Raw genomic sequence first — 22,747 nt, forward strand, 5'->3', positions numbered from 1 at the left:
TGTGGCGGCACGGGCGGAGGCCCGGTGTGGAGCTTCAGTGTTGAGTTCAGGGATTTCTATGTCCTGCCCTGGGTGAGTACTGCTTCGGTACATCCCACCAGTCTATGGATTGATCAGCTTGATGATATGGAAGGTAAAATTATGTATAATCATACCTGATAATTTTCTTTCCATTAATCATAGCTGATCAATCCATAGCCCCGCCCAGATATCTGTATGGTTTCTATTCTGGTTGCATTTCAGGTTCAAGTTTAGTCTTCAGTTACTTCAGGAAGACTTCGGGTTCAAGTTTTTTCACTTGGATTCTTCAAGAGTTGAGACGAGTTTGTGTTACAGTGAGCTGCTGCATTCCTCTCCCCTCCGTTTTACGGGGCTGGATTGAGACATAAATTCTGCCGGCACTCCCTCCCGCTTCGTGCGGTTGTAGGGCAGTTTTGTACCCCTCCCGCTTCGGCGGTGCTAGGGTCAGTCAGCTCCTCCCGCGGTTGCGGTTGCAGGATAAGCCAGATCCCCCCGCATCGGCGGGTGTGGTGTCCCTCCCCCGCTCCACGGGGATGAGCTGGACGGATTCCCCTCCCCCACTTGTGTGGGGATGAGCTGGGTTAATTCCCCTCCCCCACTTGTGTGGGGATGAGCTGGGTTAATTCCCCTCCCCCGTTTCGGCGGTGGTGAGCTGGGCAGAGTGTCCCTTTGTGGGTGTAATTCTCTAAGTGCTGAGTCCTGCAGATGGAGCTTTGATATCGACATACTGAGGAGTTTCCGGCAGCACATGACCACATATAGGGAGGCAAAAGTTTGCTCTCTATCTCCACCTGCTGGTAGATGGACACAACCCACCAGTCTATGGATTGATCAGCTATGATTAATGGAAAGAAAATTATCAGGTATGATTATACATAATTTTACCATAGCCCACGTAAAGTGGGTGCCTAAATTGTGCTACCCTGTTATAGAATTGCCCCTATGTGCCTCTAAAGAAATGTGATGGTAAGATCATACATATTTGTATGCTTATTTGTGGAGCAATTCTATAAGGAGACACATAAGTGGCCCCTTAAGAATACAGACTAGTGGAAAGTATGCACCATCATTCCATAGGTGTATATTTTGCCAGTGGATGTGCACATTGGTGGAGTGCACAGGTACATGTGCATATTATAGAAAGCTATCATTTACACACATATATGGTACTATAGGGTTGGTGTAAGTAATTGCACATATTTGGCTATTTGCACTAGTATTCTATAAAGAAAAGTAGGTACCTTCTTTTTATAGAATAAGCTCAGTATAGGTACATTATCCTATTATAGAATTACCCTCTTAAAGGGCAGTTTTATAAATGGATAGTAACATTTACATGTAACACTAGGATATAGGGGCATAGGTATGTATTCTACCTAAGTCCTATTCTGTAAATACACAACTGTCTTGCAAAGCACATATTTGCAAAGGGGATACACACGTGTGGGACACTGGCAAGGCTCCCGCTTACTCATTCAACTTACAGAATACTGTAAGTTACATGTGTCCCTACCCCATTTAGGCATCTGCACTTAAGCCTTCTGTGTGGCTGGTGTGAATGCAGGCATATCAATAACAGGTTACACTTGTATTCTATAATGGAACCTAGGCACCTAGATAGAATAGGCACTCACCATGTGGTCGAGGGGCACAGGTATAGCATTACCCCTTTAATGTAGGTATGTTCTGGGGTCGATTTGGGCTACGCATAGGCAGTTGTAATTTATTTGGAAAGCAAAAATAAAGCTAATGTAACATGAGTCCGAAGTCATAATGATTAAGAATATGGACCTATGGTTATTTACAAGACAATATCCTGGTAACAATACAGTGACTAGAGAAGGTTTGATATATGATGGTGCAACATATAGCATTAACTGATAGTGATGGGTTGCGATTTCTTTTTGTGTATGTTGGCAACTGAAACATCTGATGACATGGACAATTTTTGTTTCTAATAATTACAATAAGAGGGTTTCATTCTTCTGAGTTTCTTGTCGGTTAAAATTTAGCAACACCTTTTTTTTCTGTAACAAAAACAATCTGCTCTAGTTGATTGATGAATTGTATAGAATAACTCAGAATAATGCTCATAATGGAAAGCACTTTAAATGAAACTACTTTAGTGCAAATGCTGTCAATGATAATTCAGTTGTTAGAAAGTTAATGTATCCTAACACCAGCGTTGCTTCTTTCTAAAACTTTTTCCAGAGCACTTATGATTATGGGCGACAATTACTGCAGGCTACTGTTGTTTTGTGCCAATCCCTACGATGTGCTTCCAGGTCATCTGGGGACACGCTCCCAAGACTGAACAGAGTATGGAAACAGTTTACAATAACCTCAGAAGAGAGAGTTCATAGGTTAGAAATGGCTGTTGCATTTCATTCTACTGCTGAAAAGGTTAGTTTCTTTCATTAAGAATATTTTCCTTTAGCTAATCCTATTTATCTGCAAGTGAAAATAAAATAGCTTGTTTTACTCTGACTTGATGCTCTGCATGCATTCATATGTGATTGTTCTGTCTGTTATATATCAGATGGCCAGAGGGGTACAGTGAGTGAGTTCGCTTATCCTTTCTCTGTCTCACATCCTATAAAACAAGGCTGTGTACTCATGCCAGCTCTACTGTGTTTTCCTTGATGCTTCTGGATGCCTTCCAAGACATAGATCAGGGAATTTACATTCAGTGACGGAGGATTGTTCAGCCTGAGACTTCTACAGGCTTGTTTTAAGGTGGTAGAATCAGCAATCAGGTATTCCATATCATCAAGCTGATCAATCCATAGACTGGTGGGTTGTGTCCATCTACCAGCAGGTGGAGATAGAGAGCAAACTTTTGCCTCCCTATATGTGGTCATGTGCTGCCGGAAACTCCTCAGTATGTTCTCTATCTCAGCAGGTGGTGGTCACACACAGCAGCAGCTCTGGCTAGGCCTCCAAGCCTAATCCTTAGGTTTTGTTGAGGCCTGGGGTTGAGGGCTCTTTTGAGCAAGTGCAAACCTGGTGGTGCCAGGTCCCTCCTTTTCTCCCCCCTCCCGCTGGCTCCGTTTAAAAAAAAAAAAAAAAAAATTTTAAACGTCTTTAAAGGCGTTTAATTCGACGTTTCTTTAAACGTTCATTGCAGCTACTCACTGGGACACCAGTTCGTTACAGCTCGGAGCAGCAAGCAGGTAATTTTACCTTTTTATAGCGGGCAGGGGGTTCCCCGATTCTTCTCGTGGCAATGGCGTCGCAGGGCGAGGGTGCAAAGGGTCGCTCCCCGGATCGCTGGAGCGCTTCTAGAGGGGATGCGGGGGTTTTACAACCTGATTCGCCCTTGATGGGTGATAGTTTAGTGACCGATGAATGTCCCGGTCGTTCCTCCGGCGTGGCGGTTTTTTCCCGCCATAAACGCCCATCCCCCGCTCCTCGCCTCCGCCATCTTGGCCGGCCACGCGGCTCGGACGGCTTCTTCGGGGCCGCCCTTGAGGTTGGAGACATTAATGCCATGAACGCCCTTAATTTGGGCGACGGCACAAAAGCGGCTAAAGTTAAGCGCCGTTCTTCCCGCGCGGCTCCTTCACGGAGTTTCGCGCCGGACGCCATTTTGGATGCGCAGCATGTCTCTCCCCCGCTATTGCGAGCGCCGGTTGAGAGTGCGTCTAGGGCTGTTGCCCAGGCTGCGGAAGTGCACAGTCTGGGGGGTTTCTCCCCCGAGTTTGTTTTGCTGCTGCATCAGGCTTTCCTCATGCAAAACGCTGCCCCTGCTCCCTCTTCGGATAAAGAGGTTGAGGTTCCCAGAGGTAAACGCCCTCGGGTTGATTTCCAGGCCTTGGAGGACTTTTGTCTCCTCCGATGTAGATGAGGGCAGCGTGTCTGAGGTCTCCCAACGATCCTTTGCGGATTCCTTGGAGGAGATAGATCCCCGCTCGGATGGAGCGGATGACCCCTCTGCAGCGCGGCTTTTTAGCCCAGAGGATTTGCCCAACCTGTTGTTATAGGCCATGGACACTTTGAAGATTTCCTCTCCGGAGGACGTCTCTCCCTCAGCCCCTGTTGGCTCTGCCATTATGCTGGGGACGAAGCGCCCGCCTAGAACCTTCCACGTGCATGATGCCATGCACACCTTAATTGCGGCTCAATGGGATGTCCCGGAAACGAGCCTTAAAGTGGCTAGGGCTATGTCCCGCCTCTATCCTTTGGCTGTGAGTGAACGTGAGGCCTATCTGTGGCCTACCGTGGATTCTTTAATCACTGCGGTGACTAAGAAAACGGCGTTGCCGGTGGAAGGTGGCACGGCCCTAAAGGACGCCCAAGACAGAAGATTGGAGGCGGCCTTAAGGTCGTCCTTTGAGGCAGCTGCTTTAAGTTTGCAGGCCTCAGTTTGCGGCTCCTATGTGGCCAGGGCGTGCCGGACTATGGTGCAGCGGGCTTCCCCCTCGGATCATTCCTTGAGGGCTGATTGGCCGGCCCTGGAATCGGGCTTAGCCTATTTGGCAGACTTGCTGTATGATGTCTGGAGAGCCTCAGCTAAAGGCATGGCTCAGACAGTCTCTGCGCGGCGGTGGCTTTGGCTGAAACATTGGTCTGCTGACCACGCCTCTAAATCCCGCCTGGCTAGATTGCCTTTTAAAGGCAAGCTGCTCTTTGGGGTCGAGCTGGACAAAATCGTGACCGATCTCGGCACGTCTAAGGACAAGAAATTACCAGAGGTCAGGGCTCGGGTTAGTACTCGTCCCGATACCTCCAGAGGACGGTTGCAGGAAGCCCATCGGTACCGCCCGGGCAAGTCGGGTTCCTCTGCCCCCTCTTCCTTCAAGAGGAATTTCTCCCCCAAGCAGCATTCCTTTCGCAGAGACCGCCGTCCCGGAGGTGCTCCCTCCGGTCCTCCCCCAGGGTCTCGTACCCAATGACGGGGCCTTGGTCCACGCCCCAGTGCAGATTGGAGGACGGCTGTCCTCGTTTCTGGGCGAGTGGACCACTATAACTTCAGACGCGTGGGTGCTGGAAGTCATCAGAGACGGCTACAAGCTAGAGTTCTGCCAACCCTTAAGAGACGGGTTTGTACTCTCTCCCTGCAAGTCTCCGGTCAAGCTGTGGTAGTGCAGCAGACCTTGGACAACCTGATCCGCCTGGGTGCGGTCGTTCCGGTGCCAAAAAAATCAGATTGGCAAGGGACGTTACTCCATTTACTTTGTGGTTCCAAAGAAAGGAGGTTCTGTCCGGCCTATCCTCGACCTCAAAGGGGTCAATCGGGCCTGGAAAGTGAGGCACTTTCGCATGGAGACTCTCCGCTCTGTTATAGCGGCAGTGAAGGCAGGAGAGTTCTTGGCTTCCTTGGACATCAAGGAAGCGTACCTGCATATTCCCATCTGGCCTCCTCTCCAACGCTTTCTGCGTTTTACAGTCCTGAGATGACACTTCCAGTTCAGAGCCCTCCCTTTCGGGTTGGCTACTGCTCTGCGGACCTTTTCCAAAGTAATGGGGGTCATAGCGGCCTTCCTGCTAAAGGAAGGAGTACAAGTCCATCCTTATCTGGACGACTGGTTGATCCGAGCCCCCTCTTATGCAGAGTGCGGCAAAGCTATGGACCGGGTAGTTGCTCTTTTGAGCTCCCTGGGATGGATCATCAACTGGAAGAAGAGCCAGCTGCGCCCGACTCAGTCCCTGGTGTATCTGGGAGTTCGATTCGACACCCAAGTGGGCAGAGTGTTCCTGCCAGACAATCGGATTGTCAAGCTTCAGGCTCAGGTGGACTAGTTCCTAGTAGCCTCTCCTATTCGGGCTTGGGACTACGTGCAGCTGTTGGGCTCTATGGCGGCCACGATGGAAGTAGTGCCCTGGGCCAGGGCTCATATGAGACCACTACAGCTATCTCTGCTGCTGCGCTGGACTCCGATGTCGGAGGATTATGCTGTGCGCCTTCCCGTGGACCCAGCAGTGCGCAAGGCGCTGAGCTGGTGGACGCAGACAGACAAGTTGTCTGCAGGATTGCCTCTGGTGACCCCGGAGTGGATTGTCATCACGACAGACGCCTCTTTGATGGGCTGGGGAGCCCACTGCTTGGGAAGGACAGCGCAGGGGCTCTAGTCTCCTGCAGAGGCAAGTGGTCTATCAACCTCCTGGAACTCAGAGCCATTCGGTTGGTGTTATTGGAGTTCATCCCGGTACTGGTGTTGAAGCCTGTACGGGTCCTGTCGGACAATGCCACGGCTGTGGCCTATATCAACCGCCAGGGAGGTACCAAGAGCGCCCCTCTAGCCAGGAGGCTATGAGTCTTTGCCAGTGGGCGGAAGCGAACCTGGAGCAGCTTTCAGCGGCCCACATTGCCGGAGTCATGAATGTCAAGGCGGACTTTCTCAGTCGCCATACCTTGGAGCCCGGAGAGTGGCAACTATCTGCTCAGGCGTTCTTGGACATCACGAAGCGCTGGGGCCAGCCGAGCCTAGATCTGATGGCGTCATGGCCAATGGCCAAGTGCCGCGCTTTTTCAGCAGAGGACGGGACCCTCGATCCCTGGGAGTAGATGCTCTTCTCCAACAGTGGCCGACACAAGAGCTCCTCTATGTGTTCCCGCCCTGGCCCATGTTGGGCAGGGTGCTAGACCGGGTGGCAAAGCATCCCGGCAGGGTAATCCTGGTGGGTCCGGATTGGCCCAGACGTCCCTGGTATGCGGACTTGTTCAGGCTCTCAGTCGACGATCCTCTGCGGCTGTCAGTGGAGCAGGGCCTGTTACATCAGGGTCCCGTGGTGATGGAGTATCCCTCTCCCTTTGGTCTTACGGCCTGGCTATTGAGCGGCAGCGTCTGAGGAAGAAGGGCTTCTCAGACAAGGTCATCGCCACTATGCTGAGAGCGAGGAAGCGCTCTACTTCTACTGCTTACGCCAGGGTTTGGCGTATCTTTGCAGCATGGTGTGAAGCAGGCTCACTTTCTCCCTTCACTGCTCCAATTTCTTCAGTGTTGGCGTTCCTGCAAGAAGGTCTGGAGAAAGGCCTGTCGCTCAGTTCCCTTAAAGTCCAGGTAGCGGCTCTGGCTTGCTTCAGGGGCCGCCTGAAGGGTGCTTCCCTGGCTTCGCAGCCAGATGTGGTGCGCTTTCTCAAGGGAGTTAATCACCTGCGCCCTCCTCTGCACTCAGTGGTGCCTGCGTGGAATCTCAGCCTGGTGCTAAGAGCATTGCAGAAGCCGCCTTTGGAACCCTTGTCGAGGGCATCTCTGAAAGACCTGACGTTGAAAGCAGTCTTTTTGGTGGCTATCACTTCAGCCAGAAGAGTTTCCGAGCTCCAGGCGCTCTCATGTCGAGAGCCTTTTCTGCAGTTCACTGAGGCAGGAGTGACTATTCGCACAGTGCCTGCCTTCCTGCCCAAGATTGGTTCTCGCTTCCATGTGAATCAGCAGCTCTGTCTCCCTTCCTTTCGTAGGGAGGACTACCCAGAGGAGTACTCCGCTCTTGAATATCTGGATGTGAGACGAGTCATCATCAGATACTTGGAAGTGACCAATGATTTCCGGAAATCGGATCATCTGTTTGTCCTGTTTGCAGGTCCTCGTAAGGGTCTGCAGGCTGCTAAGCCTACAGTGGCAAGATGGGTCAAGGAAGCCATTGCAGCGGCTTATGTGGCCGCGGGGAAGGTGCCGCCTATCCAGCTGAAGGCTCACTCCACGAGAGCTCAGGCGGCCTCGATGGCAGAGGCCGGATCCGTCTCCTTGGAAGAGATATGCAAGGCGGCAACGTGGGCTTCGGCTCATACATTCTCCAAGCATTACCGTTTGACTGTGGCTGCACGGGCGGAGGCCCGGTTTGGAGCTTCAGTGTTGAGGTCAGGGATTTCTATGTCCCGCCCTGGGTGAGTACTGCTTCGGTACATCCCACCAGTCTATGGATTGATCAGCTTGATGATATGGAAGGTAAAATTATGTATAATCATACCTGATAATTTTCTTTCCATTAATCATAGCTGATCAATCCATAGCCCCTCCCAGATATCTGTACTGTTTATATTCTGGTTGAATTTTAGGTTCAAGTTTAGCCTTCAGTTACTTCAGGAGGACTTCGTGTTCAAGTTCTTCTTTCACTTGGATTCTTCAAGAGTTGAGACGAGTTTGTGTTACAGTGAGCTGCTGCATTCCTCTCCCCTCCGTTTTACGGGGCTGGATTGAGACATAAATTCTGCCGGCACTCCCTCCCGCTTCGTGCGGCTGTAGGGCAGCTTTGTACCCCTCCCGCTTCGGCGGTGTTAGGGTCAGTCAGCTCCTCCCGCGGTTGCGGTTGCAGGATAAGCCAGATCCCCCCGCATCGGCGGGTGTGGTGTCCCTCCCCCGCTCCGCGGGGATGAGCTGGACGGATTCCCCTCCCCCACTTGTGTGGGGATGAGCTGGGTTAATTCCCCTCCCCCGTCTCGGCGGTGGTGAGCTGGGCAGAGTGTCCCTTCGTGGGTGTAATTCTCTAAGTGCTGAGTCCTGCGGATGGAGCTTTGATATCGACATACTGAGGAGTTTCCGGCAGCACATGACCACATATAGGGAGGCAAAAGTTTGCTCTCTATCTCCACCTGCTGGTAGATGGACACAACCCACCAGTCTATGGATTGATCAGCTATGATTAATGGAAAGAAAATTATCAGGTATGATTATACATAATTTTACCTTTGTTTGTTTACAGACAACTGTGCACTAGTGCCCTGGGATAAATGATAATGAGAATTGAGAAACAGGATGAATGATTTTAAAAATCTAATATACTACATGCACAGATGTGGGGTTTTTCTGGCCCGTGATGGTGATTTTTCCTAGTAGTTTTTATGCTTAACCTTAGGTGGTTGTACTTTATCACTGAGGTCCTTTTCTCCACATCTTTTGTAACCAAGTTTCCCTTGCATCATTCATCAACAGCTCCCACATAGATTCTGTAATTATATTATTTTGATCATATTGGGTTTTGTTTTTCCCTGCCTATTCCCCTAAATGAGTGATAACAATAATGAACTAAGGATGAGCTGTACAAACTCAGAACATCAAAAATATTAGCCCACACATGAGCAATAACAGTCTTTGTATGGGAATCCACTATCTTAACAAGCACAAAGAGGACTTTATTGCATAAACAAATCCAACAATTTATGTGAAATAAATGTGGAGAAAAAGACCTCAGGACAAAACACTGCCAGTCCCTTAAAGAGAAGACTGCAGCACATACATACATCCCTGGTCAGAAAAAGAAACTCCACAAATTGCCCAGCAATAGCTAAATGTATCAGCCATACAAAGCGTTTATGTCATGTAATACAGTTCTTATAATTCTTTGAAAACAAATGCTCAAGCTACTTATCAAGTCACTTATTTTAGTCAGAGATAAGTAGCTTGAGCATTTGTTTTCAAAGAATTATAAGAACTGTATTACATGACATAAACTCTTTGTATGGCTGATACATTTAGCTATTGCTGGGCAATTTGTGGAGTTTCTTTTTCTGACCAGGGATGTATGTATGTGCTGCAGTCTTCTCTTTAAGGGACTGGCAGTGTTTTGTCCTGAGGTCTTTTTCTCCACATTTATTTCACATAAATTGTTGGATTTGTTTATGCAATAAAGTCCTCTTTGTGCTTGTTAAGATAGTGGATTCCCATACAAAGACTGTTATTGCTCATGTGTGGGCTAATATTTTTGATGTTCTGAGGAGTTGAAAATGTCTCTCCATTCATTCATCTATTTGGAGGAAAAATAACTCTTTAGAAAATGGAATGGAGTGGGGCCAAATTTGGCCTGGGGAAAAAACTGATTAAAATAAGCTTCCCATAAAATAACTCAATACATTTTTGGTGTAAGAAGAATTTGTTTCTGCAACATAGAAATTTGTATACACTCAATCACAACAGTTAGGGAATTGCTCCTTTCAAACTGCCTCTCCCCTCTTCTTTACTCTTCTGGTCACAGACACATAGAGAGAGATTGGAAATAATTATATGAGGCATTCCCGCTATGTTTTCTCCACCTTGTATCCCCCTCCCTTTAGCTATGTTAGGCTGGCTCCTAATAATTGAGATATATATCTCATTTTCTTTGTTTTAAATTAAACTTTTAAACACAGCGGCTTAACTGTATAGCTTACCTAATGGTTACTATGTACAGTGACACTCACTGACTGGCCTGTGTAGTTTGTTGTTAGTTGCTATATGTACTACATACTAGTGGAGTATGGAAATACCTTTTGCCATGAAATAATAGCACCCTATAAAAACCCATGAAATCTGTTGACAGTGTCATCTAATGATTTGAAATATTATCAGAAGCAGTATCATTTTACTATTCTTTGCAAATCAACAGAATGGTTGAGTACCGCACCATTCAAACCACTTGTCCACACCAGAGAGACATTCAGACAATACAGATACACTCCAACACACAGGAAACTGAAAGAGTTCTATAGAAATTCTCTACATGATTTCTCCACCTGTTCCTTGTAGTACATTTTTCATTCTTTCTAGCCTAGCAGACTGTTGTAAAGAAATTATTTTTCCATATCATCAAGCTGATCAATCCATAGACTGGTGGGTTGTGTCCATCTACCAGCAGGTGGAGATAGAGAGCAAACTTTTGCCTCCCTATATGTGGTCATGTGCTGCCGGAAACTCCTCAGTATGTTCTCTATCTCAGCAGGTGGTGGTCACACACAGCAGCAGCTCTGGCTAGGCCTCCAAGCCTAATCCTTAGGTTTTGTTGAGGCCTGGGGTTGAGGGCTCTTTTGAGCAAGTGCAAACCTGGTGGTGCCAGGTCCCTCCTTTTCTCCCCCCTCCCGCTGGCTCCGTTTAAAAAAAAAAAAAAAAATTTTAAACGTCTTTAAAGGCGTTTAATTCGACGTTTCTTTAAACGTTCATTGCAGCTACTCACTGGGACACCAGTTCGTTGCAGCTCGGAGCGGCAAGCAGGTAATTTTACCTTTTTATAGCGGGCAGGGGGTTCCCCGATTCTTCTCCTCGTGGCATATGGCGTCGGAGGGCGAGGGCGCAAAGGGTCGCTCCCCGGATCGCTGGAGCGCTTCTAGAGGGGATGCGGGGGTTTTACAACCTGATTCGCCCTTGATGGGTGACAGTTTAGTGACCGATGAATGTCCCGGTCGTTCCTCCGGCGTGGCGGTTTTTTCCCGCCATAAACGCCCATCCCCCGCTGCTCGCCTCCGCCATCTTGGCCGGCCACGCGGCTCGGACGGCTTCTTCTTGGGCCGCCCTTGAGGTTGGAGACATTAATGCCATGAACGCCCTTAATTTGGGCGACGGCACAAGCGGCTAAAGTTAAGCGCCGTTCTTCCCGCGCGGCTCCTTCGCGGAGTTTCGCGCCGGACGCCATTTTGGATGCGCAGCATGTCTCTCCCCCGCTATTGCGAGCGCCGGTTGAGAGTGCGTCTAGGGCTGTTGCCCAGGCTGCGGAAGTGCACAGTCTGGGGGGTTTCTCCCCCGAATTTGTTTTGCTGCTGCATCAGGCTTTCCTCATGCAAAACGCTGCCCCTGCTCCCTCTTCTGATAAAGAGGTTGAGGTTCCCAGAGGTAAACGCCCTCGGGTTGATTTCCAGGCCTTGGAGGACTTTGTCTCCTCCGATGTAGATGAGGGCAGCGTGTCTGAGGTCTCCCAACGGTCCTTTGCGGATTCCTTGGAGGAGATAGATCCCCGCTCGGATGGAGCGGATGACCCCTCTGCAGCGCGGCTTTTTAGCCCAGAGGATTTGCCCAACCTGTTAGTGCAGGCCATGGACACTTTGAAGATTTCCTCTCCGGAGGACGTCTCTCCCTCAGCCCCTGTTGGCTCTGCCATTATGCTGGGGACGAAGCGCCTGCCTAGATCCTTCCACGTGCATGATGCCATGCACACCTTAATTGCGGCTCAATGGGATGTCCCGGAAACGAGCCTTAAAGTGGCTAGGGCTATGTCCCGCCTCTATCCTTTGGCTGTGAGTGAACGTGAGGCCTATCTGTGGCCTACCGTGGATTCTTTAATCACTGCGGTGACTAAGAAAACGGCGTTGCCGGTGGAAGGTGGCACGGCCCTAAAGGACGCCCAAGACAGAAGATTGGAGGCGGCCTTAAGGTCGTCCTTTGAGGCAGCTGCTTTAAGTTTGCAGGCCTCAGTTTGCGGCTCCTATGTGGCCAGGGCGTGCCTGACTATGGTGCAGCGGGCTTCCCCCCTCGGATCTTTCCTTGAGGGCTGATTGGCCGGCCCTGGAATCGGGCTTAGCCTATTTGGCAGACTTGCTGTATGATGTCTTGAGAGCCTCAGCTAAAGGCATGGCTCAGACAGTCTCTGCGCGGCGGTGGCTTTGGCTGAAACATTGGTCTGCTGACCACGCCTCTAAATCCCGCCTGGCTAGATTGCCTTTTAAAGGCAAGCTGCTCTTTGGGGTCGAGCTGGACAAAATCGTGACCGATCTCGGCACGTCTAAGGGCAAGAAATTACCAGAGGTCAGGGCTCGGGCTAGTACTCGTCCCGGTACCTCCAGAGGACGGTGGCTGGAAGCCCGTCGGTACCGCCCGGGCAAGTCGGGTTCCTCTGCCCCCTCTTCCTTCAAGAGGAATTTCTCCCCCAAGCAGCATTCCTTTCGCAGAGACCGCCGTCCCAGAGGTGCTCCCTCCGGTCCTCCCCCAGGGTCTCGTACCCAATGAGGGGGCCTTGGTCCACGCCCCAGTGCAGATTGGAGGACGGCTGTCCTCGTTTCTGGGCGAGTGGACCACTATAACTTCAGACGCGTGGGTGCTGGAAGTCATCAGAGACGGCTACAAGCTAGAGTTCTGCCAACCCTTAAGAGACGGGTTTGTACTCTCTCCCTGCAAGTCTCCGGTCAAGCTGTGGCAGTGCAGCAGACCTTGGACAACCTGATCCGCCTGGGTGCGGTCGTTCCGGTGCCAAAAAATCAGATTGGCAAGGGACGTTACTCCATTTACTTTGTGGTTCCAAAGAAAGGAGGTTCTGTCTGGCCTATCCTCGACCTCAAAGGGGTCAATCGGGCCTGGAAAGTGAGGCACTTTCGCATGGAGACTCTCCGCTCTGTTATAGCGGCAGTGAAGGCAGGAGAGTTCTTGGCTTCCTTGGACATCAAGGAAGCGTACCTGCATATTCCCATCTGGCCTCCTCTCCAACGCTTTCTGCGTTTTACAGTCCTGAGACGACACTTCCAGTTCAGAGCCCTCCCTTTCGGGTTGGCTACTGCTCCGCGGACCTTTTCCAAAGTAATGGGGGTCATAGCGGCCTTCCTGCTAAAGGAAGGAGTACAAGTCCATCCTTATCTGGACGACTGGTTGATCCGAGCCCCCTCTTATGCAGAGTGCGGCAAAGCTATGGACCGGGTAGTTGCTCTTGTGAGCTCCCTGGGATGGATCATCAACTGGAAGAAGAGCCAGCTGCGCCCGACTCAGTCCCTGGAGTATCTGGGAGTTCGATTCGACACCCAAGTGGGCAGAGTGTTCCTGCCAGACAATCGGATTGTCAAGCTTCAGGCTCAGGTGGACTAGTTCCTAGTAGCCTCTCCTATTCGGGCTTGGGACTACGTGCAGCTGTTGGGCTCTATGACGGCCACGATGGAAGTAGTGCCCTGGGCCAGGGCTCATATGAGACCACTACAGCTATCTCTGCTGCTGCGCTGGACTCCGATGTCGGAGGATTATGCTGTGCGCCTTCCCGTGGACCCAGCAGTGCGCAAGGCGCTGAGCTGGTGGACGCAGACAGACAAGTTGTCTGCAGGATTGCCTCTGGTGACCCCGGAGTGGATTGTCGTCACGACAGACGCCTCTTTGATGGGCTGGGGAGCCCACTGCTTGGGAAGGACAGCGCAGGGGCTCTAGTCTCCTGCAGAGGCAAGTGGTCTATCAACCTCCTGGAACTCAGAGCCATTCGGTTGGTGTTATTGGAGTTCATCCCGGTACTGGTGTTGTAGCCTGTACGGGTCCTGTCGGACAATGCCACGGCTGTGGCCTATATCAACCGCCAGGGAGGTACCAAGAGCGCCCCTCTAGCCAAGGAGGCTATGAGTCTTTGCCAGTGGGCGGAAGCGAACCTGGAGCAGCTTTCAGCGGCCCACATTGCCGGAGTCATGAATGTCAAGGCGGACTTTCTCAGTCGCCATACCTTGGAGCCCGGAGAGTGGCAACTATCTGCTCAGGCGTTCTTGGACATCACGAAGCGCTGGGGCCAGCCGAGCCTAGATCTGATGGCGTCATCGGCCAATTGCCAAGTGCCGCGCTTTTTCAGCAGAGGACGGGACCCTCGATCCCTGGGAGTAGATGCTCTTCTCCAACAGTGGCCGACACAAGAGCTCCTCTATGTGTTCCCGCCCTGGCCCATGTTGGGCAGGGTGCTAGACCGGGTGGCAAAGCATCCCGGCAGGGTAATCCTGGTGGGTCCGGATTGGCCCAGACGTCCCTGGTATGCGGACTTGATCAGGCTCTCAGTCGATGATCCTCTGCGGCTGTCAGTGGAGCAGGGCCGGTTACATCAGGGTCCCGTGGTGATGGAGGATCCCTCTCCCTTTGGTCTTACGGCCTGGCTATTGAGCGGCAGCGTCTGAGGAAGAAGGGCTTCTCAGACAAGGTCATCGCCACTATGCTGAGAGCGAGGAAACACTCTACTTCTACTGCTTACGCCAGGGTTTGGTGTATCTTTGCAGCATGGTGTGAAGCAGGCTCACTTTCTCCCTTCACTGCTCCAATTTCTTCAGTGTTGGCGTTCCTGCAAGAAGGTCTGGAGAAAGGCCTGTCGCTCAGTTCCCTTAAAGTCCAGGTAGCGGCTCTGGCTTGCTTCAGGGGCCGCCTGAAGGGTGCTTCCCTGGCTTCGCAGCCAGATGTGGTGCGCTTTCTCAAGGGAGTTAATCACCTGCGCCCTCCTCTGCACTCAGTGGTGCCTGCGTGGAATCTCAACCTGGTGCTAAGAGCATTGCAGAAGCCGCCTTTTGAACCCTTGTCGAGGGCATCTCTGAAAGACCTGACGTTGAAAGCAGTCTTTTTGGTGGCTATCACTTCAGCCAGAAGAGTTTCCGAGCTCCAGGCGCTCTCATGTCGAGAGCCTTTTCTGCAGTTCACTGAGGCAGGAGTGACTATTCGCACAGTGCCTTCCTTCCTGCCCAAGATTGTTTCTCGCTTCCATGTGAATCAGCAGCTCTGTCTCCCTTCCTTTCGTAGGGAGGACTACCCAGAGGAGTACTCTGCTCTTAAATATCTGGATGTGAGACGAGTCATCTTCAGATACTTGGAAGTGACCAATGATTTCCGGAAATCGGATCATCTGTTTGTCCTGTTTGCAGGTCCTCGTAAGGGTCTGCAGGCTGCTAAGCCTACAGTGGCAAGATGGGTCAAGGAAGCCATTGCAGCGGCTTATGTGGCCGCGGGGAAGGTGCCGCCTATCCAGCTGAAGGCTCACTCCACGAGAGCTCAGGCGGCCTCGATGGCAGAGGCCGGATCCGTCTCCTTGGAAGAGATATGCAAGGCGGCAACTTGGGCTTCGGCTCATACATTCTCCAAGCATTACCGTTTGACTGTGGCTGCACGGGCGGAGGCCCGGTTTGGAGCTTCAGTGTTGAGGTCAGGGATTTCAATGTCCCGCCCTGGGTGAGTACTGCTTCGGTACATCCCACCAGTCTATGGATTGATCAGCTTGATGATATGGAAGGTAAAATTATGTATAATCATACCTGATAATTTTCTTTCCATTAATCATAGCTGATCAATCCATAGCCCCTCCCAGATATCTGTTCTGTTTTTATTCTGGTTGCATTTCAGGTTCAAGTTTAGTCTTCAGTTATTTCAGAAAGACTTCGTGTTCAAGTTCTTTCACTTGGATTCTTCAAGAGTTGAGACGAGTTTGTGTTACAGTGAGCTGCTGCATTCCTCTCCCCTCCGTTTTACGGGGCTGGATTGAGACATAAATTCTGCCGGCACTCCCTCCCGCTTCGTGCGGCTGTAGGGCAGCTTTGTACCCCTCCCGCTTCGGCGGTGTTAGGGTCAGTCAGCTCCTCCCGCGGTTGCGGTTGCAGGATAAGCCAGATCCCCCCGCATCGGCGGGTGTGGTGTCCCTCCCCCGCTCCGCGGGGATGAGCTGGACGGATTCCCCTCCCCCACTTGTGTGGGGATGAGCTGGGTTAATTCCCCTCCCCCGTTTCGGCGGTGGTGAGCTGGGCAGAGTGTCCCTTCGTGGGTGTAATTCTCTAAGTGCTGAGTCCTGCGGATGGAGCTTTGATATCGACATACTGAGGAGTTTCCGGCAGCACATGACCACATATAGGGAGGCAAAAGTTTGCTCTCTATCTCCACCTGCTGGTAGATGGACACAACCCACCAGTCTATGGATTGATCAGCTATGATTAATGGAAAGAAAATTATCAGGTATGATTATACATAATTTTACCATAAAGGACTCAGAAGGTCTGTATGAATGTCTGGGGGGAAAACAACTCTTTGGAAATCTAATAGAGCAGGACCAAATTTGTTGAGATGGGGAAGAACATAGAAAATCCATACAAACTTTGAAAAAGGGCTAGAGTGAACTCAGAGTTCCAGAAAAATGAAGTCCTCCCCCAAAAATGGGCCGCTATACGGTGTTGGTATGTGTACTGCCTACTAGTGGTAGAGAAGTATGGAACAATCAGCTGCCTTGAGACAGTGACTCCATGTGATTTAATTTATTTTTTAGAACTTGATATACTACCTTTAGCGTCTATTCACAACTAATCGATGTACAATAAAATAGAAAAAAAGAAAAGCAGGGAGCAAAAGACAGGAGGTTTGGCCAGGGATGCAGGCTGTAGAGGGTTATAAAAAGAGGGGTAAATGGAGGAAGAAAAGGAGGGGAAGTCACCTACAAATATGATGGGTAAACATCAGCGGAGGATCATTTGAAAAACCAGTCTTTCACTGCTTTCTTAAACTTTTGGAGGTAGGGTTCCGGACATATAGAAGGGGAAAGAGAGCTCTACAAGAATGGCCCAAGATAATAAAACATCAAAAATCCCCAAATAAGCACTCTCTCTTTGGGGATTTTTGATGATTGGTTTTGGATACCTTGATATTGTGAGACTGATTTTGGTTATTATTCCAAGATAAGAAAAGGCAGGGTCTCTGGGTAAGATCTAAGCAGATACGTGAAGTGGGGGGCTAGAAGAACTTTGAATCGAATGCATGCAGACTACTAGTACAGTAGGTCACTATTGTTAAGCAGATGCAACAGAAGACTCATAGATCAAGGACTAGGTCTGTGCAAAGTTTCACATTTAGTAATGTTAAGGAATAGATGGTGTTCTTTCAGCCAGGCTGCAATCTGTTGGAAAAAATTAAATTGAGAAGAGGTAGTGTCAGTAGCAGAGGAGGGGAATATGAAGAGGAAGCATTATAGGTAATATAAATGGTGCCATTTTCTTTCTTTTTTTTATTTTTGTTATTTAAGAACATGCTATAAATAAACATCAAGGGGCTCATTGTCAAAACAGAAAAATGTCCAAAAAGCGGCATTTGGAATTTTATTTGCCAAAACGTACAGATTGCTGTTTTTGAAACCCACTTTTAAGACGATTTTCTATGCAGTTCAACGGCAGTACGTTCAAATCACAAGAGGGCACGTTGGAGGTGGGAATTGGGCATTCCTAACATTTGGACATTTTTGTGCTATAATGGAATAAAACAAAATCTTCTGGGCTACAATTTAGACGTTTTGGTCTAGACCTGTTTTTATCATGACTAAGTCACAAAAAGATGACACCCCCCCCCCCCCCCCCCCCAGAGATGCAAAAAAACCCAGTACATACCAGCCTCTATGACAGCTTCAGATGTTATGGTCAATCCGATTAGAACTGTCTAGCAAATGGCCTTTTTCAGAAAAAAAAAAGTTTGTTTTTCAGGTTCAATAATGGCCATGGTCATTACTGGATTTTTGGACCTTTTCTACAAAATATCCAAAGTCGGATCTTCTATACTCTTTTTCAATAAAGAGGGATAATTTTTAACTTAAAAATCCTGCAATCTGCATGTCCGCACTAATTGGGTAGCACGGTCAGCATTACTGCGCTCTAGCTGATTACTGCGGGGGGCCCCTTACCGCCTCCTAAATAGTAAGGGCTCCTGCGGTAATGGTGACATGCTAATGGGGAAATTATCGCGTGGCCATTACAAAAGATATGGCAAGGCGGCCATTTTACTGCCATGATAAAAGTGGCTGCAGCATGCAAAAAAAAAACATTTGCTGACACCAGCGCTGGCCAATTTTTAGCATGGCTTGGTAAAAGGACCCATTAGGTGCTGTTTATAGAATAGCATTATTTTTTTGGCACCATTTTTAGAATTTTGTCCCAAATGACTAGAAACATCCTTAGCAAAACACAATGTTCTCTTTTAACAGAGAGGAGTACAGTCTGCAAATATATTCTTTTTGTTTCACCATTTCTTAAAGCAATTAACAATGATGTTGTTATGGTGCTAAACTGCCAAGTTAAAAAAGTGGGTGCTGGGTGCTGGTTTGCATATTTCAGAGCTATGAGTGAATAGCAGAAAGATATTACCTTAAAATTAAACTGTAAATAATTCATATCTTCATACCTAGTCCCATTATTTCCTGTTCAGAAGGCAGTTTCCATGTTGTATAGTGGGGCATAAATCCTTTGATTAGGAGTATATCCATCAGTGCCAAAGGGCTAATCATTAGCTCTCATAAACCAACTTTTCCACATATGGATTGATCTTTTATTAATGTATTCAAAAGTGATGCTGAGGGAGAGAATTTAATGTGCAAGTTAGTGGTATTTGAGGTTTGGTATCATGTATTGTTTCCCTTAGTTTATATCATTCTGCTCTTTATTACAGATTTTGCAAGAATGTCCAGAACAGCATGAGACCATTACAGACGTAGAGCAATTTGATGAAGTTGAAGCAGTTGGGAAGTCACTTTTAGACAGACTAACAGTACCTGTAGTTTATCCCGATGGGTATGCTATTCACTATTTCTAAAATAAATTTCATATATATTGTCCTATTACATTTGAAATGTTTACAGAAATTAGGGAAGCTGGCAAAATGGGCATCAGTGTAATAGTGGTGATTTCAATTACCCCAATATCGACTGGATAAATGTTACATCAGGGATTCCTAGGGAGGTAAAATTCCTAGATGTAATAAATGTCTGCCTGTTGGAGCACAAGAGGGGGAGCTATTTTAGATCTAGTCCTTAGTGGAATGCAGGGCATGGTGCAAGAGGTAATGATGTTGGATCCGTTTGGATAAAGTAATCATAACTTGATTAAATTTCAGCTGATATCTGGAGTGAAGTCACCAAAGAAATCTACTGTAGCAGCATTTAATTTTCAAAAGGACAACTTATGACAAAATGAGGAAAATGGTTAAAAAGAAGCTAAAAGGATTGGCCGCAAAGGTTAAGACTTTAAAAATACCATTTTGGAAGCCCAGACCAGATGTATTCCACTTATTAACAAAGGCAGAAAAAGGGGCAAACAGCCAGCAAGGTTAAGGTGAAGTGAAAAAGGCTAATAGAGCCAAAAGAGCATCCTTCAAAGAATAGAAAAAGGATCCAAATGAAGAAAGTAAGAAGCAACATAAGCACTGTCAATCTAGATGCAAAGCATTGATCATGAAGGCTAAAAGAGAATATGAAGAAAAACTTGCTGCTGAGACAAAAACTCATAGAAACACCTTTTTCAGATACATCAGAAGTGGGAATTTGTGGGACTGCTAGGTTATGAAGGAGCAAAAGGGGCATTCAAGGAGGACAAAGCCATAGCGGAGAGATTGATAATTCTTTGCTTCGGTCTTTACAGAAAAAGATGTAAGAGATCTACCTGTACTGGAAATTATTTTCAAGGGTGACAATGGAAGGCACTGAAAGAAATCTCTATGAGCCTGGAAGATGTACTGAGCCAAATAGATAAGTTAAAGAGTGATAAATCACTTGGACCACATGTTATACACCCCAGGGTACTGAAAGAAGAAAAGCATGAAATTGCTGATCTGTTGTTAGTGATCTGTGACCTGTCATTAAAATTGTCCATAGTACCTGAAGATTGGAGGGTGGCCAGTGTAAAGTCAATTTTTAAAAAGGGTTCCAGGGGTGATCCTAGAAATTACAGACCAGTAAGCCTGACTTCAGTGCCGAAGAAAATAGTTTTAAAGACTAAAAATTACAGAACAAATAGACAAGCATGGTTTAATGAGACAGAGTCAGCATGGATTTAGCCAAGGGAATTCTTGCCTCACCAATTTGCTTCATTTCTTTGAAGGCGTAAATAAACGTGGATAAAGGTGAGCTAGTTGATGTAGTGTGACCTAGATTGGCTACTGCTGGTAGCAGGATACTGGGCTAGATGGACCATTAGTCTGACCCAGTATGTTTATTCTTATGTTCTTATGAAACAAATCTAAAATGAAGAATAAAGGCATGATTTAGTGTAGTAGTCTGCTTCTCCAGACTTATTGATGATCATCACAGGCAAATTGTATTTTATAGATGCTTTATTTAATGAAAAATGATGTTTGCATTAGTGACATTAATATGCCCACTAGATAGATATTTTATTCTCACTAATCATAAATTGGGAAGAGACAAAATGATTTTAGAAAATCTCTCTCAGTAATGAAGAGTGACAAATGTTTCATCTAATAAACATCAGTTTTATATTTTTTTCATCTCACTCAAGCATGCTTTTAACTGTATCTGTGGTTTTAAGACTCCCAAGCTGTAATCATTGTAACCTGCATACAATATCTAGTGAGTTGAGTGAAACAACATTTACTTTTGTGCATCATATTTGAACTTTTATGAGTTAACATGACTCTGAGAGGGAGCTTGCCTTAAAGGATGTTGCTTCCCATTCTAAGGGGCCCTTTTACAGAGTGGTTCTTCTGGGACTACTACTGGCCCAAGCTAGCACAGGGCCCTTTTTCTCGCAGCTTGGGAAAAGGACCCCTGTATTTCCAAAACAAATAGGAAATAAATGTCAGCATAAAATCTGAAGGGTTATTTTCAAAACATGCCACAGATGAAGCGGAATGTACATGTTATATTGAGGCGTAGTTACTAACATGTGGTACTGTTAAAACTTGTTATTTTACCACTAATTTGTACTTTTTTCCACAGCTTCCATTTTATACAATGAGGTTTAATTACTAATAGCTGGGGATAATAGCAAAATAACACATCTTAACAGCAGCCTGCATTAGTAGCCATTCCCCTCAGTGGAGGCATTCCTTGGTGTCAGGGTGGAGGAGAGGTTTGCATTTATGTGCAGACTTTTTGAAATGCATGCATACGCACATTAACTCAGAAAATCTGTGCCTGGCAAGGAGAAGGTGTAACTATATGCACATAATCCCCTGGAGTAATTATTCAAAGTAGAGGTATGCACATTTGTTTTAAAGACTGCATGCAGACAGTTATAAAATTCCCTTTCCCATTGTTCTCCAACTTAATAGGATTATTTCAAAACCCAAGGAAAGCCTTTGCTTTGTTTCTCATTAGCAAAATTCCTAGGCATGCTGTTAATTTTATTTACAACCGAAAAGCTTCTTAAAAAGGAAAATTATTCCAGAAGCACAGATGATATGCTTTTACATCTTAGAATATTATTGCATGTGTATAACAATACTTTCTTTTCATGATCCCTTTTAGAACCGAACAATACTTTGGGAGCCCAAGTGATATGGCTGCGACAGCAGACCATATCAGAGAGAGACTGAAGCTAGTTAACCTGAAAAAGCAACAACTGAGAGAGCCTGAGACCACAACCACAGAAAGCTAATATAAAGGAAACTTATCTCTCTGCTGATAATGAGACTGTATTTTGTTATCCAGCATGTCATCTACATATCACATTTGACCTACTGCATTAAAATGCATTCCACTGCCAACATAGAAGCCACATCTTTTTAAATTATACATTGCTCTATTCATAGTAACACTATGTATTTACCAAGCCATAATTATTTTATGTGCTATGAGACCATAGACTCAAAATATCTTATGAGAAGGAACTGTAAACATTGCACTAAAAACTTTTTTTTAAAGCTTTACCTGATCTGCCAGTTGCTTCTTAGGTAAACAGCTGAGACAAGCTTTGAATGGTGCTATGAAAAATTTAGAAGTTCCATGTACAGTATACTTCAGTTTGTATCTAGATGATGTAGTATTTGTAGACTGCTGGAAAATTACCTGTTTGTAGAGAGTGATGTCTCCCCTTTTCATTTGTCATAGTCTTAAATACCTATACATTTTGTCATTTTATCATGCCTGTATGCATTCTGTCCATCACGTATTTTATATATTCAAATTGTGAAATGGATGTTTTCTTACTTGTATTGATAATATATTTAAATCTGGTTGTGCTGAATAAATCCATCTTTTTAAGCTCATCTTAATTTTTCTTTCTTTCTACCTTTACCTTTGGTTGTGAAGGCTTCACAGAAGATAGAGGTTTTAAAAGTGAATTTCCTTAGAATTAAAAAAAATCCCTTCTTACCTTAGAGTTAAAAAGAGATGTTTTTGTTTGGCCATTTTAAATGGTTCAGAACAAATCTTTCATGCTCTGTTAATGGAGCCATTAGCACAGAGAGTGTGTAAGAGCAAGGGTAAGAAACTACTGTATGCCAATGATGTGCTGTTTACCATTAAAGACTAAGAGGTCATTGGAGGCTGTATTTGCCCATATGGAAGATTATGGTAAGGTATCAGGTTTTGAGCTTAATATTAGTAAGTCTGAAATCCTAAACCTTGTTTGATA

At 47.0% G+C, this 22,747-nt stretch overlaps 1 protein-coding gene across 2 annotated transcripts in view; it reads left to right on the plus strand.

Moving 5' to 3' along the window:
* Window positions 1-22,379, plus strand: part of SESTD1 (SEC14 and spectrin domain containing 1) — a 164,150-nt gene extending 141,771 nt beyond the window's left edge. For both annotated transcript variants that reach the window (XM_030209824.1, XM_030209823.1), the window contains exons 16-18: window positions 2,233-2,424; window positions 18,825-18,946; window positions 21,640-22,379. In XM_030209824.1, coding sequence (XP_030065684.1) covers window positions 2,233-2,424; window positions 18,825-18,946; window positions 21,640-21,769 — 444 coding nt within the window. In that variant the 3' untranslated portion in view covers window positions 21,770-22,379. The remainder of the gene's footprint in view (window positions 1-2,232; window positions 2,425-18,824; window positions 18,947-21,639) is intronic.
* The last annotated feature ends 368 nt before the right edge of the window (window positions 22,380-22,747 follow it).

This window comes from Microcaecilia unicolor, chromosome 7 (genome assembly GCF_901765095.1).
Source record: "Microcaecilia unicolor chromosome 7, aMicUni1.1, whole genome shotgun sequence".
Classification (NCBI taxonomy): domain Eukaryota; kingdom Metazoa; phylum Chordata; class Amphibia; order Gymnophiona; family Siphonopidae; genus Microcaecilia; species Microcaecilia unicolor.